Below are 18,901 nucleotides of genomic sequence, written 5' to 3' on the forward strand. Positions count from 1 at the left end.
CAAAAAGGGAAGGGGACTGGGCAGGCCCCAGCTTCCATTCACTCATCGATGCTGCAAGCCTGTCCACGGGCCCAGTTAAGCCGAGAATGATCCATCCGGAAGCTCAGCAAATACCCAGCCCACATGTTGCCATAACGGTAGCCTGGGTCTCCCTATTCAGTTACAGAGTTCTGCATTTCTAGTAGCTCCTGGCAGCTTCCAGAAGGGCGGGTGCAGTGGCCTCAGCCACTCCGGCTCCTCTGCAGGCCCAGCTCAGGGCTGGACACACAGGTACTTGGAGCTGCTGGTCCATAACGATGCAGGCTTCTCCTGTGGCAGCTTCATTGCTGTCCCTGGTAGAACCCATCTGCCCACGGCCACTGCAGGACACACTGAGGTTCTTTCAGCTCTCCCATCTCTAGGGGTGTGTAAAATCACTGGTCCTCAGGAGGACAGAGCCAGCCCAGGGCTCCCCTCTGCCTGTCCCTCCTGGCTGCCTGTCCATCCCGGCCCTAGAGTGGCTGCCCTACTTGTGCAGTGGGTCCCAAGGCCCCCGTCTCGGACGGCCCCTCCTGGGAGATCGGGCCCTCAGTGTGTCCCGAAGTGGAATCATCTTGGACGATGCTATTCTTGCCGGGACCCACTCTGGGATTCTTGCCTGGAGAAGCCTCTGGACAGAGGAGCCTGGTGGGCTACAGTCCATGGGGTCGCAGAGAGTTGGGCACGACTGAAGCGGCTTAGCGCGCATGCCCGTGTTCTTGCCGGGATAGGAGAAACGCTGCGATCATTGCTTCATCTTCTCTCCTGAGATCCGCGTGCTCCGCTGTCTTCCTGCAGCGCCATCCCTGTCAGGCCACCTGGGGCCTGGTCCAGCACTCTCTCTGAATTAATATGGAAAGTCACCTGGAAAATTTAAGCCATCTGTTTGAGTTAATTGAAAATCTCGTTTAGTCCATTTGGTGATGCTGTTTCCGCAGGCTTGATTAGCTTCAAGGACAGTGAAAAATTAGCCTCCATCAGGGCTGCCAGGACGCGGGCCTCGGGGCCTCTACTCTGCAGCTTCCCGAGCTCAACGCAGCGATGCTTTCCCGGCGCTCCGTAACCTGCGGTGTGTTCATGTCGCGCTTTCTCGTCTCCTTCCCATCACAGTCTTGGGATTTTTCAGAATGAGCGCAGATCTGTCAGAAATCACGCAGTAAATGTGAGCAGCCGTTCAGCAAGCATTTATTATTTGCGTCCATTAGGCTGAGAATTTAGTGTGAATGAAATATGGAGGTTATTATGCAGAGGAGGGATTGGCCTTGAAGGAAGCATTACAAGTGGAGGGCAACAGGCGTGAGAGGGGCTGTGCTGAGAACAGAGCCTGGACGAGGCGCCCCCACTGCCCCCACCAAGTCTGAGGCTTTCTCTCCCCGGCATTCAGGGCCTGGGGACCCTTTGCAGTGGGGGGCTGCCTTCTGCATCACAGAGACTTCAGGCACATCGCCGCCCTCCCCACTGGATGCCAGCATGACCATCAAAGACGCCCCAGGACAAGACTGAGAACCACTGGTTCCGAGTGAAGGTTCACAAGCCGCCGCCTGGGTCCAGATCCCGGTTCCGTGCTCCGGGGCGAGAGTTCCCCTTCTCCTGCCTCATTCCGGTTCCTCATCTGCAGAGGGGGGTGCATGTGAACAGTTGAGGCTCACTCTTGTGGGTGTCCTGAGGATTAGACAGAACACGCAGAACAGGCTGGCTCTCCCATCTCGTGCCCTGAGTCCTGCCTGCTGGCCACTGGCACTCTGCCCTGCCCTCAGAACTTCAGGTCCATTTCTAACTGCCGGTCCAACATCTCCCCTTCAACTGGTCAGGTTGTGATTCTCAGAGGAGGTAAATGAGCAGGTGTCAGAGGTTTTATTTGACTCACTAATTAACCAGTGGGGCATTAGAGCCAGTCCAGGGACAGTGAGAAGCTCGGTGTGTGTGGACAGTCTGACAAGAAATATAAGGTCAAGCTTGAGGGTTACAGATCCCCCAGGCCCGACTGTAACCTTGGGGCTCTCTGAACCACCAGACAGAAATCCATGTGAGATGTCCACCCCAGCAGGGCTGCCCAGGCCATCGCAAGGCAAGCCGGGCATTGCACAGGAAGATACTCAGCGACCTCACTTGCTCTTTGCAGGTTTCAAATAAATCCTCTATCTCTCTCTCTAAATGATATCCTAAACTGGGCTTTCCCAGTGGCCCAGAAGTGAAGAATCCACCTGCCAGTGCAGGAGACGCAGATTGGATCCCTGGGTCAGGAAGATCCCCTGGAGGAGGGCATGGCAACCCACTCCAGCATTCTTGCCTGGAGAACCCCCATGGACAGAGGAGCCTGGTGGGCTACAGTCCAGGGGGTCACAAAGAGTCGGACACAACTGAAGTGACTGACCACGCACACACGTGTGACGCTCGAAGCTCAAGCTCCAGTTCTGGGCTGGGCCTGGCACATGGTGCGAGCTGGGCTTGCTGAATGCGCAAATTAGGTTTAAAATTAGCCGATAAAGTCCTGTTTCAATAGGAGCCTCGTAGATATGGATTTCTTTGGTTGTCCTGGAAGCAAAACTTGACAGATACTTGGCCCTTGCTGACGTTCTGCCTTCTCAGTACAGGACCACCATTTACCCGTCCTGGGCTTGCAGCTGGGACCCTCACAGCAAGACAGATTAACAAGAGGGAAGCACAGTTTATTCACACATGCCCTGCACACAGCGTGGGAAAACATCTCAACCCAAGGCAGCTCAAAGCACCGACTCCCAGTGCAGCTTTTGCAGCATTGGGCACCGGAAGCAGTAAACTCGTAGAGAGTTACCAGAACGAGGAAGCAGCTGCAGCGTTCCCAGGGCAGCAGCTGCAGGTGGCACAGAAACCAGAGCGCCCCGTGGGGAAGATGGGCCCTCAGGCTCCCCAGTGCATCTCTGGGCCAGTGAGAGTCTGCCTCCAGGAAGAGGGAACTGTTTCCTGCCTTGAGGCAGAAACAGGGGGGCTTTGCTGGGTTTGCTCCTTCCTAATTGTCTTCAGCTCAAAATAACTGTATTGTTAAAAAGGCATATTTTGGGGTGACCTAGTCTGGTCTCCTTCAACACTAGAGGCACTAAATCTAAAGAAGGTAAAAGGAAGACACTTACTTTGTGGAGGGATGGAAAAAGGAAGGAGACCTGTGTAATGCCCTCAACAATCTAGGCAAGGATAGACAAAAAAAGAAATATATAATAGTCAAAAGTTAAGTACCGCCAGATAGGCATCAGTTCTGTCCAGAATTTTGCTGAAAGACTGAGAAATCCAGGGAGGAAGAGGGGTGGCCACTTGGGACACAGATAGAGATCGAATGGACCCAGGAAGGGTGTGCAGGGTGGCTCCTGGGTCAGGTGTGGCCCGGTCTCGTTGGGTGGTGTTTTCACGCTTGTCCTTCCCTCTGCCCTTCTCTGAGGAGCCAGGGTGTGTGTCTCACAGACGTGGCTGGGTCCCCCGGGGCCTCACACAGCCCCGCCGTGAGCCCCCCTCTACTGCTCCACAGAGGCAGGGCCGAGAACCCAAAGGTTACGGGCAGGGCCTGCAGCCTCCCTGGTGGCACGAGTGGTAAAGAGTCTGCCTGCCCGTGCAGGAGGCACAGGAGAGCGGGTTCCATCCCTGGGTCGGGGAGATCCCCTGGAGCCGGGACTGGCACCCACTGCAGGGTTCTTGTCTGGAGGATCCCGTGGACGGAGGAGCTTGGTGGGCTGCAGCCCACGGGGTCACAAAGAGTCGGACACAGCTGAGCACACAGCTGGCTCCACACAGAGCCTGAAAGGTGCCCTGGGACTCAAGTCAGGCAGGAGCACCCGTCCCTCCACGCGGCCTCCACAGGGAGATGCAGAGAGTCCCAGAAGGCCAGGGGCCACTTCCTGCAGACAGGTCAGGGCCCTTGGGAGGAGGAAGCAAAGGTTTCCTGTGTCAGGCCTCTCCCTTCATCCCGCGCACTCCCCACTCTCTGCTGTGGCTCCTCAGCCAGCCCAGCTCCCTGCAGGGTTCTCGGGGAGGGGACGGGTGGCTGACTTCCAGGCTCCCCAGTCCTTGCCCCGCAAAACACCTACTGCCTTCCGCGTGTGCCAGGCGCTCTGGCGGGCCCATGACGGCCCCTCCATCAGAGACCGGGGTCCAGGCGCCACGCCATGGCAGCTCCTATTCAGTAGCCGCGTGCAGGGGGGAGGGGGCGGGGGAGGGCACGGGTGATGAGTGCCAGGGAGGGTGAGGCAGCCCCGCGCTCACACAGCCGGAGCAGAGCCGGGCCTCCATGGGAAAGGCTTCCCCACAGAGAACCGGGGATGGGGCTGGGGCAAGGGGCCCAGGGATGGGCGTGTCCTTGTTACTCGGGACACAGTGATCCCCCCTCTCCAGGAAGTGCACCTGCGGCAGTGCCCGAGGTTTCCGCAGTTTCACGCGCAGCTGCCTTTTGCTGCTTTCCTTGCGGGTCTGTTGAGCTGGGTGTTGAATGAAGGCGCAGCAGAGCCCCGACAGGGTCATTCTGAACTGGTGTCAAGCTGCGCTGAGATGTGTGTGTGTGTGTCTCCTCCTGCAAACACTCCACCAGATGCCGTCCAGCCGGTGGCTAGGGTGCCCGTCCTGCGTCCGGTGGCTGCGGGGCTGATGACAGAGCCTGAGAAGGGAGGCTAGTGCCCCGTGCCCAACGCTCCTGGGCCAGGCGGGCTCTCCCCGCCCCCACCTCTTGCTTCTGTTCCGTTTCTGGTCTGTTTGTTCACCTGGCGGTCCAGCACCAAGACCCAGATCTGCCTGGCGCAGGGTTAGCCATCCTCGGTCAAGCGCAGGAGCTCTCCTTTACCTGTCCTTGTCCGTTTCACTCTCTGCCCCCTGCCCGGCCTCCACCCCTTAGGCCTTTAAAATGCCAAAAATGTGCTTTGAGCAGCCTCTCCCCAGTCAGTGCTGGTAAAACGTAAAGCGGTATGCGTGCTTGCCCTACATACATGGCGCTAGGATATAGACACAGACGCGCACATGCAGACGTGTGTTGCCTGCGTGGGCGCCTGCCACCTCTTTTTCCTCTCGGGACTCTGTAAAGACCTAGCACACAGGTGTGTGTGCAGCTCACTACTTCCAGCTGTGCACGTTTCCGGAGGCTGGCGCTCTCAGGGCACACCCCCCCGACCCGCTGCCTCCAGGCTCCTCCTGCACCCTCTCCACCCGTGATGCGCCCTCGTCCAACCTCGAGAGGAAATGCCGCTTCCTTCTGCCGGGTCAGTAGGAAGTGTGGGCTCCCTGGGAGACTGGCACACTGGATCTGGAGCAAGCCTTTATAAGGGTCAGAGGTCATCAGAGCAACAGAGACATGGGCCTACAGAAAAACAGGGCCTACGTTCCTGAGGACCTGAGCGCCACCCCCATCAACAATTAACCACCACCTCCTCCCTGGTGGCTCAGCTGGTAAAGAATCTGCCTGCAATGCCGGAGACCTGGGTTCGATCCCTGGGATGGGAAGATCCCCTGGAGAAGGGAAAAGCTACCCACTACAGTATTCTGGCCTGGAGAATTCCAGGGACTGCATCGTCCACGGGGCCCAAAGAACTGGACAGGTCGGAGCGACTTTCACTTTTCTATTTTCACCCCCACCCCCACCATCAACACCCACACCAGGACCTCTGCGTCACCATCATCCCCTCGAGCTCCTCCACTAACACCAGCACTTTCACCACCAACACCAACCACCACGTCTACCGCGGTCATCACCACCACCTGACTTGCCGATTGTTGCTTTTTAGTTAGGGTAGAAGCGAGGCTCCAACACGAGATTCCTGACACCTGACCGCCGCACGTGTCCTTGTTCCAGAGCTCTCACACCTGCCGTGTTTCACTTGGTGCCTGACCTCTCAGGTGGCACACACAGGACCATTTCTGTAACTCTCCCCTTCCTGGTTTTCTCCACTGGGGGTGTGGCTTGGGTTTGGGGGTTTTTAAGCCTCCTCAGGTGATTCGAAGTGTGAGCAAGGCAGGAAAGCCCTTCTTGGGAGCAGTAGTTTTTCACCTAGAAAGGAAGGTCCGTGTCATTTTCCTTTTTTTTTAGTAATTTCATTTCTTTCTCTATTTGGGCCGTGCTGGGTCTTTGTTGCTGCACAGGCTTTCTCTAGTTGTTGCAAGTTGTGACGCACAGGCTCGTCATCATGGTCCTTCTCTTGTTGCAGAGCGTCAGCTCTAGGCACGGGGGCTTCGGGAGTTGCAGCATGTCAGCTCAGTAGTTGCAGTTCCCAGGCTCTGGAGCACAGGCTCAGGAATCGTAGCGCCCAGGCTTAGTTGCTCCGAGGCACGGGGGATCTTCCTGGACCTGGGGTCGAACCCACGTCCCCTGCATTGCAAGTGGATTCTTTACCGCTGAGCTACCAGGAAAGCCCCGTGTCGTTTTCAAATCAAAGATGCTGCCCCACCACCTCCATCCCTGAACCTGCCATCCTACTAACATATTTCTAATCTTCTGTCTTTATATGAATGACTGTGGGAAGGCACGTGTTTCATCTGAATTTGATTTCCAACTTTATTCGAAGGTGTTTGGGGGAAGAATTAGAAATGCATAATGCTGTCTAATGCCTGCAGAGTGAGGCCTCGCTCCGTTTACCTCATGTATTAAGTAGTGAACTGGCCAAACATTCACATGACTTCATCTCAGGGAGCCGTTCAAGGGGCTTTGCACAGCCGGACAGCTGTTGTGTTTGTGGTATCAGAGTGGGGTGTGGTTTTGTTATCCATGAGGGCAAGAAGCTCTTCATGATGACTGCAGAAATATGGAAGGTCCAGTCTGGAGAAATGCCGCTTCTTTATTCTACGGATGCTTTGGAAAGGGGGTTCTCAACGTTACTGTTGATCACAGGTTTCCAGGTTCTCATCCATCAAAATGTCTCATGCTTTAGAATCCTGGGAATCTGGTCGTGGATGTCCAGAAAGAGAAGCTTCTGGTGAAGAACACGTGTTCTCCATGGTTGTGGTTTGTGTTTAAAGGGAAGCGAAATCATTCTGAAGACCCTGTCCCTAGATATGCAGGGACTGAGTCTTGTTTGGCGGATTTCGGCAGAGCAGAAGAGCCTGTGCTCTCCTCCTCATCTTAGCAGCCAGCCCTGCAGTGGGGCCAGCACCTCAGATGGAAAGGAAAGCTCACATGGTCTCTTCCTATGTTGAAAGAAAAATTCTGCGGCCTCCCCGGTGGCTTTGTGGTAAAGAATCCGCCTGCCAGCGCAGGGGACACGGGTTCGATGCCTGGTCCGGGAACATCCCATGTGCCGGGGAGCATCAGAGCCTGCGTATGAGAGCCACGAGTATGGAGCCTGTGCCCTGGAGCCTGCGAGTCACAACTACAAGTGTGTGCACTGCAGCTCCTGAAGTCCCAGGATTCCATGCTCTGCAACAAGAGAAGACGCCGCAGTGAGAAGCCCGTGTGTCACGACTAGAGAGCAGCCCCCACGCACGGCAACTGAAGAAAGCTGTGCGGCAGCAAAGACTCAGCACAGACAAAAATAAATAAGCAGCCTTATCTTAAAAAAGTGAAATTATGGAAGTCTGCATCAGATAGTAACGTGTCTTACCGTCACATCCTCATATCTTGCAAAGGGCAGTCTGCCTGCAGATACTTTTGTGCAGTTAAGAGGCTGTTCCCAGGGCTCAGGTGTGGAGCTGTATACCTGATCACAGCAGCATTTGTTATTTGATGTCGTTTCCGTTTGTTCAGTGATGCTTCCTGTTACCATCTTCCTTGTTTTAAAACTGTCCTCTCAAAGTATTTTTTGCTCCAGCCTCACGCAGGGGCCGACCCTCACTGAAAACGCCAGCATCAGTCGCAGGCCCCTGATTTCGCTGGATCAGCAGGCCTTTCGCCCCCCTGGCCTTCGCTGCCTCATGACTGTCAGAACCTCCGCCAGAACTCGGAATACCGAGAAGCGACACGGCACATTAGTCCCTGTGCGGGAGACGCTGCTCCATTAATATTTTACGGGAAACAAATGGACTAATAAAAAATTCACACACTGCTCGGCAGGAGGGGTCGCTGTGTTTCGACTTGAAGGCCCATCTGGCTGGAGATTCGTGAGGAGGCTGTGGAGTTTTCTCGGCCAAGCTGTGCTGTTTCAGCAGCTCTGACTCCCACATGGTTCCTCCTATCAGGGCAGTCCTCACCCTGTACTGAAATTGGGGGTTCTCTGTCTCCCCACAAATAGGGAGCTCCCCTACAACCAGGCTTTGGGCCTCTGCATGCCAGCCTCTGGAAGCGTGTCCACGCTGAGCCCTGACTAAGTAAATGCTCTTTGAATGAATGACAGTACTTATGGGCGGATAAAGCGCTTCAGAGTAAGGACAGCCGGTGGCATTTCTCCCAGGAACCTTGGCATCGTGTCAATCATTTGGTTTCATGTTCTTTTTAAAACACAGTTTGTCCAGCCCTCAAAGCATGATTTTCTGTTTTCTGTGATTATCGAAATGCTTCTGTGTCTCACTGCATCTCGACATTGGATCAACTCTGGTGTCTCTCACAGCCCAACTCCATCTCACGTTCTTAGATGCAGTTCAGTTCAATTCAGTCGCTCAGTCGTGTCCAGCTATTTGCAACCCCATAGACTGCAGCACGCCAGGCCTCCCTGTCCATCACCAACTCTGGAGCTTACTCAGACTCATGTCCGTTGAGTCAGTGATGCCATCCAACCATCTCATCCTCTGTCATCCCCTTCTCCTCCCACCTTCAATCTTTCCCAACATCAAGGTCTTTTCCAATGAGTCATTTCTTCCCATCAGGTGGCCAAAGTGTTGGAGTTTCAGCTTTAGCATCAGGCCTTCCAATGAATATTCAGGACTGATTTCCTTTAGGATGGACTGGTTGGATCTCCTTGCAGTCCAAGGAACTCTCAAGAGTCTTCTCCAACACCACAGTTGGAAAGCATCAATTCTTCAGTGCTCAGGTTTCTTTATGGTCCACCTCTCACATCCATACATGACTACTGGAAAAACCATAGCTTTGACTAGAGAGACCTTTGTTGGCAAAGTAATGTCTCTGCTTTTTAATATGCTGTCTAGGTTGGTCATAACCTTTCTTTCAAGAAGCAAGTGTCTTTTAATTTCATGGCTACAGTCACCATCTGCAGTGATTTTGGAGCCCCCCCAAAATAAAGTCTGCCACTGTTTCCATTGTTTCCCCATCTATTTGCCATGTAGTGATGGGGCCAGATGCCATGATGTTAGTTTTCTGAATGTTGAGTTTTAAGCCAACCTTTTCACTCTCCTCTTTCACTTTCATCAAGAAGCTCTTTAGTTCTTCTTTGCTTTCTGCCATAAGATGATGTCATCTGCGTATCTGAGGTTATTCATATTTCTCCCAGCAATCTTGATTCCAGCTTGTGCTTCATCCAGCCCAGCGTTTCTCATGATGTCCTCTGCGTAAAAGTTAAATAAGTAGGGTGACAATATGCAGCCTTGACATACTCCTTTTCCTATTTGGAAGCAGTCTGTTGTTCCACATCCAGTTCTGACTGTTGCTTTCTGACCTGCAAATAGGTTTCTCAAGAGGCAAGTCAGGTGGTCCAGTGTTCCCGTCTCTTTCAGAACTTTCCACAGTTCAATTGGTATTTTCTCCTCTCCTTGAACTGTGACCAGGTTTCTCTTTATTCTTTAGAACCTTATCTGCCTACCGGTTCACTTATTAACTCAGAGAGTGTCTAGGGAGAGCGAAAGTGGAGGCAGAGATGATCATATGGGGCCCAGATGCATCGCCAGCTGGTCTGCCCACCAGAATCACTTGGCTGACTTGGTTTGGTGGTTCCCAAACTGGGGCACCAGTTAGACCAGTTAGGTGCCTCAGCCCCACCCAGAGTCTCAGATTCAGTTTGTGTTTCCAACACTCCCCAGGTGCTGCTGGTCTGGAGGCCCCTACCTGAGGACCACTGACTCTGGTCATTAAACACGGGGGGCAGAGACTGCTTCTCCTCCAGGGCCCAGGGTCACCAGTCTGCTCTGGCCATCTGTCTCTGGACAGGCCCCGCCTCCCCGAGTGCAGGGGGCAACAGCGGGTGCCGCAGGCCACCCTTGGGGCCCAGGAGACGGCCCCCCCATCTCCACCCACACCCACGCTTCTTGCAGGTGGCAGTATGTGTACACGTGCGTGCTCAGTTGTGTCTGACTCTTTGCGACCCCAAGGACTGAATCCAGCCAGGCTCCTCTGTCCATGGGATTCTCCAGGCAAGAAGACTAGAGTGCGTTGCCATTTCCTTCTCCAGGGGATCTTCCCGACCCAGGGAGCAAACCTGCAACTCTTGCCATCTCCCGCCTTGGCAGGCAGATTCTTTACCACTGAGCCACCTGGAAGCCCATCTGTCTCTGTGTGTGTGTGTGAGTGTGAGTGTGTGTGTGTGAGTAGGTGAATATATATGTATGAAAGTGAAAGTCACTCAGTTGTTTCCAACTCTTTATGACCCCTTGGACTATACAGTCCATGGAATTCTCCAGGCCAGAATACTGGAAGGGGTAGCCTTCCCTTCTCCCTTCCCCAGGGGATCTTCCCGACCCAGGAATCAAACCAGTGTCTCCTGCATGGCAAGCAGATTCTTTACCAACTGAGCTGTCAGGGAAGCCCTATATACATGTATATATGCATTTTATTTTCTCTACTGGTTACCTTTATAAGCTGAAACAGCACTCTTACAAGTTTCTCTCGTATCACATTAACTACAGGCAAGAATTTTTAACAACCCACTTGGTAAAATGGATCTGAAAGTCCTGCCCTTTCCTACAGGTCCATTCTCTGCGCCTCCCACCTAGAAAACTCTGTCTTTTTAATATTTTTATATCCTTGAAGTTGATGCCATTTGCGTTCTTCCCCGAACCCAAACTTTCCTTATTTATCTGTAGGTTGATTCTGAAAGACTACAATCAATAAACAGCATAACTTTACCATAAGTAATTGTCTGTCTTGGTAGCGCTAAGTAGCATCCTATGACTGTCTCTTTTTGTCCAGCTTTTTGTTTTTCCCCGAGTTTTAAATTGCCTTTATTTTTATTTGAGCTATTTTATTTTATCTTATCACACCCTCACCATTTTCCCGCAGATTCTAGCAGGTATCCTGTTGCTCTGCCTCCTTCCCCACTTGCGTCCCTGCAAGACCGCTCCACCACCCCAACGCTAGTCCGGACTCATTGTTCTTTTTCACATCCGCACTGCGCCACCCGGGGAGACCCCCTCACTGCTCTCCGCATTGGTCTCACATCACCTCCTTTCTCGATTTACTTCCACTTTCGTCTGGAGTACACCCTCCAGATGCTTTCCTAAGAAAGAACTATGGGAGGCAAACTTTCTGAGTTCTGCAGTATTTTGAATGTCTCTCTCATGTCTGTTGAAAACCTTAGTTGTATGTAGGATTGCAGTTTGAAAACCGCTGTCCCTCATTTTGGGGCTATAATTCCATCTCGTGTCCAGCGTTGCCTCTGACAAACCTGATGTCGGTCTGATCCTCATTCCTCTGAGAATTATGTCTGCCCACCACCACCCCCCAAAAGTTATTTGGATGAACTCACGTGTCTAAATGTGGGTCAGGTTTCTCTGTTTGCTTTTGCACCGTCTGTCCCATCCAGACACTCCCAGATGGCACTCCTGTTCAGCCGCATTTCCCAACCCCATACTGACTGCACTCAACCTCCAGGTCCCCACATTCTCTCTGGGGTTGACTCTGCAGTTGTTTCAATCTGCTGCTTCTTCAACCAGCCTCATCCCTCAAGACTCTTACGTCTGAAATGTGGTGAAACCGTTCCTGTAATCTTTATGTGAGTGTATACCTGCTTTATTCCTTCATTATCATCGTGATTGTGTTTCTGGGGAGAGAAGACAGAAATAAACGTGATGGATCCATCAACTTAAATTGGAAACTTCCAGTTATCCTTAAGAACCTTTTTCCTATTTAAAAAATCATCTCTGCATTATAGAAAATATTCATCACTTGCCATCTCACTACCCACAGGTAACTGTTCTGAGTATTTTGATAAATTTTCTTGATGTTTTTATCTAGAAATGCACACTTGTTCTTTATTTGCTCATTTTTTTTAAATAATCATTTTCCCAGCACCATTTATTGTTATCAGTCTTCCTTTCCCACTGATTTGGGATGACAGTTTAATATTATTAAATATTAAATTCTTAGATAAACTATTCTGTTCTAATATAAACCCTTGTGACTTAAGGCTGCCCATCATGATGGATCTCCTGAGGGTTATATCAGTTACAAAGTCTATAGCTACTCTGTATCATTAGCAATAAATCCCTTCTCATCAGTCTTCCTCTAAACTATCTTATCATTTTCATGCATTTCTTCTTATATGTGAACTTTAGTATTATTGTATTAGCTGCCCCCTCTCAAAAAAAAGAAGTTCATTGGTCTTTCTGTTAGAAATAAGTTCATTTCTTCAAAATGTATTAAGTATTGACCATAGGTGGAGCGCTGCCCTCATGGAGCTCGAATACTGTCAGTTCAAGCATCCCCAGACTGATAATTATTTTGAAAGTTTCTTATGTTTAGTTTCCTATTCCAGGGAGGTAGCATGTTTGTGTCTTAAATATAAGATTCATCACCTGTGATGGCTGCTATCTTTGTTTTTAATCTTTCTAGATTTACTAAATGTTTATAATTCTATGAAATAGTCACCCAGTGTTTATTTTATATCATTTTATCACTTAATAATTACTTCTGATATTTGCATTCAAATTTATCATCAGATTGGTAGTAGTTTAGGACTGGCTGTGAATGGATTGGTATCAGACATGATCTTCCTACACGTGAAGCTTTTCATTTTAAGCCTTTAATTTTGAATAGCTTTTAATAAAGGGTATATTCAAGTAGAAGACATGCTTTAAACAAGAAGGTACAGGTTATTAAAAGCTCATTGAGGTATTAAATACCATTAGGCTTAAAACACCTTTGCCGACAAAGGTCCACCTAATCAAAGCTATGGTTTTTCCAGTAGTCACATATAGACGTGAGAGTTCAGTTCAGTTCAGTCACTCAGTTGTGTCCGACTCTTTGTGACCCCATGGAACTGCAGCACGCCAGGCTTCCCTGTCCTTCACCAACTTCCAGAGCTTGCTCAAACTCATGTCCATTGAGTCGGTGATGCCATCCAACCATCTCATCCTCTGTCGTCCCCTTCTCCTCCTGCCTTCAATCTTTCCCAGCATCAGGGTCTTTTCCAATGAGTCAGTTCTTCGCATCAGGTGGCCAAAGTATTGGAGCTTCAGCTTCAGCATCAGGCCTTCCAATGAATATTCAGGACTGATTTCCTTTAGGATTGACTGCTTGGATCTCCTTGCAGTCCAAGGGACTCTCAAGAGTCTTCTTCAACCCCACAGTTCAAAAGCATCAATTCTTTGGCACGTAGCCTTCTTTATGGTCCAACTCTCACATCCATTCATGACTACTGGAAAATCCATAGCTTTGACTATATGCACCTTTGTCAGCAAAGTAATGTCTCTGGTTTTTACTCTGCTGTCTAGGTTTGTCATAGCTTTTCTTCCAAGGAGTAAGCGTCTTTTAATTTCATGACTGCAGTCACCATCTGCAGTGATTTTGGAGCCAAGAAAATAAAGTCTGTCACTGCTTCCATTGTTTCCCCATCTATTTGCCATGAAGTGATGAAACTGGATGCCATGATCTTCGCTTTTTGAATGTTGACTTTTAAGCCAGCTTTTTCACTCTCCTCTTTCACTTTCATCAAGAGGCTCTTTAGTTCCTCTTCACTTTCTGCCATAAGGGTGGTGTCATCTGCATTTCTGAGGTTATTGATATTTCTCCCAGCAATCTTGATTCCACCTTGTGCTTCATCCAGCCCAGCATTTCTCATGATGTACTCTGCATATAAGTTAAATAAGCAGGATGACAATACTGACATACTCCTTTCTCAGTTTGGAACCAGTCTGTTGTTCTGTGCCCGATTCTAATTGTTGCTTCTTTACCTGCATACAGATTTCTCAGGAGGAAGGTAAGATGGTCTGGTATTCCCATCTCTTGAAGAATTTTGCACAGTTTGTTGTGATCCACACAGTCAGAGATGTGTCAAAGATGCAGATGGTGACTGCAGCCATGAGATTAAAAGATGCTTGCCCCTTGGAAGAAAAGCTATTAGCAACCTGCTGCTGCTGCTAAGTCGCTTTGGTCGTGTCCGACTCTGTGCAACCCCATAGACAGCAGCCCACCAGGCTCCCCCGTCCCTGGGATTCTCCAGGCAAGAACACTGGAGTGGGCTGGCATTTCCTTCTCCAATGCATGAAAGTGAAAAGTGAAAGTGAAGTCACTCAGTCATGTCCAACTCTTAGCGATCCCATGGACTACAGCCTACCAGGCTCCTCCGTCCATGGGATTTTCCAGGCAAGAGTACTGGAGTGGGGTGCCATTGCCTTCTCTAATGAGCAACTTATATACCATATTAAAAAGCACAGATTTTACTTTGCCAACAAAGGTCCATCTAGTCAAAGCTATGGTTTTTCCAATAGTCATGTATGAATGTGAGAGTTGGACTATAAAGAAAGCTGAGTGCCGAAGAATTGATGCTTTTGAACTGTGGTGTTGGAGAAAACTCTTGAGAGTCCCTTGGACTGCAAGGGGATCCAACCGGTTCATCCTAAAGAAAATCAGTCCTGAATCAGTCCTGAATATTCATAGGAAGGCCTGATGCTGAAGCTGAAACTCCAATACTTTGGCCACCTGGTACGAAGAGCCAACTCATTAGAGAAGGCCCTGATGCTGGGAAAAATTGAAAGCAGGAGGAGAAGGGGATGACAGAGGATGAGACGGTTGGATGGTATCACCATCTCAATGGACATGAGTTTGAGCAAACTCCGGGAGTTGGTGATGGACAGGGAAGCCTAGGGTGCTACGGTCCATGGGGTCGCAAAGAGTTGGACACGACTGAGCAAATGAACAAGAACAGACTTAAAACAGCTGAGAAATCTGAGATCAGCATAAATCTGTATCTTTTCTCAAGACTTATTTCCTTGTTACTGGATTGTTGTGGCATCTCTTTTCCTGTAGACTTCTAAGATTCTCTGAGAATAGTTTTAGGCGTTTTGTTAATTTCCCTGGAATTGGAAACCCCTGTAATCTGCATGCTCACGTCTGTACTGCGTAGGAGTCTTGTGGTGCCTTCAGCTATTGCATCTCTTCCCATCACTCCAGTACGTCGGTGAGAAGCACTTAGATTCTCAGATGTGAGGACCATCTGCTGTCTCCCATCTCTCTCCTGCAGGGACCCCTTCCTCTGCCTTCTGGGGGAGCTTCCCAAATTTTCTTCCATTTTCATTTTCTCATTTTCAATTCCAGTTTCTTTACAGTCGCCTCATCTCACCTCTTTGGTTGCACTTCTAAATAGCAAACCTCTGCAGCCTGTCTCTGTGACCTTCCATCACCTCAACAGGAACACCTGCATCAAACAGGCCCAAAAACCAGGCCCTTCCGTCGTCAGGCTCGCCGCAATGTCTGTCCAACAGGTACCAGAGCTCATTTATGGTGTAACTGGAAATTCAAAGTGTTCTGTGTGCAGCACGGGCTGGCGCAGACCTGAGTGGCTTTTTAAGGAGCAAAGCTGAGTACATGTTTCCTGGCTGCAAAGATCCAGGCAGACTGTGAGATCCTATCGTTACAAACACAGCTCCCAGCTTTGAGGCAGTGACAGGACAGCAAAGCGGCAGCCGCGGAAGCTGCCAGAAAGACACGTGACTCTCAGAGCCGGAGCCGCCAAAGGGCGGGTTGGGAAAGGGGGTCCAGAGGACAAACACGCAGGCCCAGGTCCCCGGAGCCCGAGGGCTTGCGGAGCGGATGGTGACAGGAGCAGCCATATTTCAGAAACTCACGGAACCCGAGACGGTGGGAAAGCATGAGCTGGGCTGTGCTGAACGACTCTCCACCGTGTCCGCAGCAAATCTCCGGGGACTGTGCGGGGGTTCCGGGCCCGTTCTCCGCCCCGCGGGAGCTGATGGGCTGGCTCAGAGGCCTCCCTGCCGTGTTCGTCGTGTGCTCTCGGCTTTGGTTGAATTAAAAGCTGTGACTAACGGTCCTGAGAAGTGGGGGACCCAGCGATTTAACCCCCTGACTAGCTTAAGTCTGTGTCAGCGCGCCGGGTTGTTTCGATCCTTCTGCCGACAGTAATTACTGAGCGTACAGGGTCTCCTTCCAGCTCTCCGCCATCGTCCCGCAAACGCACAGCGTCTTAGCGATAAGGGATCTTGTCAGACGTGGAGTCATCATTCTGAACACGAGATCTCATTACAGATAGAGGCGGGCGGGCGGAGGGATGTGTTTTTGTCAAGTTGCTTATTATTATTTTTTGTGTGTGTGATGTCCTTCAAATAACTCATCAATGTACATTTTTCGTAAAAATCCTGATGGGGGGTAGTGCGGGGGCGGCTCTGGGTAACTGAATTAAATACCCAGGGGCTGAGTACAGAGTGGCCCAGAACAGTCTGGGGTTTTCAGGTTTGGGTAAAAGCAGGTGCGTGACAGCTCAGATGTCAGATCAAATCCACCACGTGCCCAGAGCCGCGGCACCCGTTTCCCTAAATAGAGCGAGAATGGCCCTGAGGACTTGGGGACTGGAGCCCTGCGGCTCCCTCCCTCGGGGGCCAGGGGGAGGGGAGGGGGACAGGTGTACCCCAGGAGACCTTCCCGGCTCAGACGTCCGGGCCGCTTTCCCCACGTGGCGCTGAGTGTCCCCGTGGCAGGAAAGCCGGGCAGCAGGCAGCACCGGCCGCCCACTTACAGAACCCAGGCGGGGTGGCTGGGAGGCGCCAGAGCAGGAGCGCAGCTTGGGGGCAGCTCGGAGAGAAGCGCACCGGTCGCTCGCTGCGGGCGCTGGCTCGGTCCCGCCGGCCGCCCCCGGGGCTCCCTCCCGCATCTCTGCACCTTGCCGCCCAGAGCCCCGGGGCCTCAGCGCCGCCCTCTGTTGCAGGGAGTACTACATCATCATGGTCAAGTGGGCCACCAGCACCAAGGTCGCCGTGAACTGGCTGAGCCGGGCGCAGAACGTGTCCATCCTCACCCTCTGCGACGCCACCACGGGGGTCTGCACCAAGGTAGGGGGGCCGGGCAGGCCGGCGGGCGCTTCCCAGGGTGTCAGGGTCACGTGGGAGAGAGGGAGAGAGAGAGACACAGAGAGAGAGAGAGAGAGAGACACACACAGAGAGACAGAGAGAGAGACACACACAGAGGGAGAGACAGAGAGAGAGACACACACAGAGGGAGAGACAGAGAGAGAGACACACACAGAGGGAGAGACAGAGAGAGAGAGAGACACTCACAGGGAGACACACACACAGAGAAACACACAGAGAGAAAGAAACACACACGGAGACACACACACAGAGAGATACACACAGAGACACACACACTGAGAGACACTGAGAGAGACACACGCACATACTGAGACACACATAGGCTGAGCGCTGGCGGGTCCAGGCTCGTGGGCCTCTGTTTTGCTGCCGCCTGGTGGCTGACTTGAGAACTGCTACAGACTCAGGGCTCCTCCGCACAGCCGCCAGGTCCCAGAAGTGACCCTTCCGTTCACCTCGCCCCCGGCCACTCCACACAGGGGCCTGCTCCCCGTCTTCCACCTGGTGCTGGCCTGCGTTCCCAGGGCCCAGCGCTGCAGCCAGGCCTGGCCCTTTCAGCGTCAGCACCCCAGCCGGGCCAGAGCCAGCCAGTCCCCTGGGCAGTCAGCCTCCTGTCTGCAAGTCACCGCCGTGTTCCTGCGGCCCCAGGCTGGCTCAGTGGACGGTTGGAGAAGGCGAACGAAGGAGCCCAAGGAGGGATGAAAATGTAAATAAGGAGGCCGGGATCCCCTGAGGATCGAGGAGTGACCCACAGCCAGGCTTCCCTGGCCCTGGACCGCGTCCTCCACGCTCCCTGAACCCCAAGAAACGTCCACTCAACCCAGGCTCATCTCTCGGAAACCCTTTTTTGGTCCTAAACTTTTATGTTTATTTGGGGGGGGCCCTAAATTTTTATTTCCCCACTGGGGAGGCAGCAGGCTTGCAAAGCAGCTGTGTTGTGACTTGGGAGATGCCCCCAAACAGCCTGACCCCGCAGCCCAAGGACGGTCCCAGGGAGCTGTGGCTGGGACCAGCGTCCTCCATGGGCCGGTGACTTACTTTGTCTGTGATCCAGCCTGGAGCAGGTTCCGGGCTGTTCTGATGAGCTTCCTGAGGGGAAGGAAGGGAGGAGCGGGCGCGGCTCGTGCCCCGGGGCCCTGGGGTCTGTGCCCCTGGCCCTGTGGGGTCCTCGGTGACAGTCCTCCTGCCTGCGGTCAGAGTCCGCGGGTGAAGAGCAGAGCGGCCCCGGGACAGGCCACGGCTGGTGCCGCTGAGCAGCTGCTCCCGGTGCGGTGGGTTTGGTCGTCTCTCTTTGTTTTTTCCACACAGTTCTCAGATTGACTGTTCAGCTGTGGTCTAAGTCCCGAGGGTTACTCAGAGTTGTGAACTGGAAATCTGACACATGTCCACACACACACACACACACACACACACAGTGCGGCACTTGAGACTTGCCTTTAAATAGGCCCGTGCCTGGTCAGGGGCGACTGTCTAACAGGCTCGTGCCTGTCAGGGGTGACCACCGAATGGCAGTCCTGCAGAGGATTCTCACCCCGGGTGTCTGTCCTCATGGCCGGGAGAGTGACGTCTTCCCTGCTCGAGGGCACACGTGCTCAGCTCTGAGCCGCAGCGCCAGACGAGGCAAAGAGCAGCCAGCCTCCTCCCCGAGCCTGTGCGGCCCCCACAGAGGGAGCCAGACTGCTTCTGCACCGCCGATCAGAGACCCGAGATGTGCACAGACGCCTTCCTCTAACGCTCTTATTTCGTTTCAGAAACACGAGGATGAAAGTGAGGCCTGGCTGCACAGACAGGTAACTATTCC

At 52.2% G+C, this 18,901-nt stretch overlaps 1 protein-coding gene across 3 annotated transcripts in view; it reads left to right on the forward strand.

Annotated features, from left to right (window-relative positions):
* Positions 1-18,901, forward strand: part of DPP6 (dipeptidyl peptidase like 6) — a 966,644-nt gene that overhangs the window by 877,791 nt on the left and 69,952 nt on the right. For all 3 annotated transcript variants that reach the window (XM_040260134.1, XM_040260132.1, XM_040260133.1), the window contains exons 11-12: positions 16,941-17,064; positions 18,852-18,890. In XM_040260134.1, coding sequence (XP_040116068.1) covers positions 16,941-17,064; positions 18,852-18,890 — 163 coding nt within the window. The remainder of the gene's footprint in view (positions 1-16,940; positions 17,065-18,851; positions 18,891-18,901) is intronic.

The sequence above is a fragment of the Oryx dammah genome, unplaced genomic scaffold (genome assembly GCF_014754425.2).
Source record: "Oryx dammah isolate SB20612 unplaced genomic scaffold, SCBI_Odam_1.1 HiC_scaffold_18, whole genome shotgun sequence".
Taxonomy (NCBI): Eukaryota; Metazoa; Chordata; class Mammalia; order Artiodactyla; family Bovidae; genus Oryx; species Oryx dammah.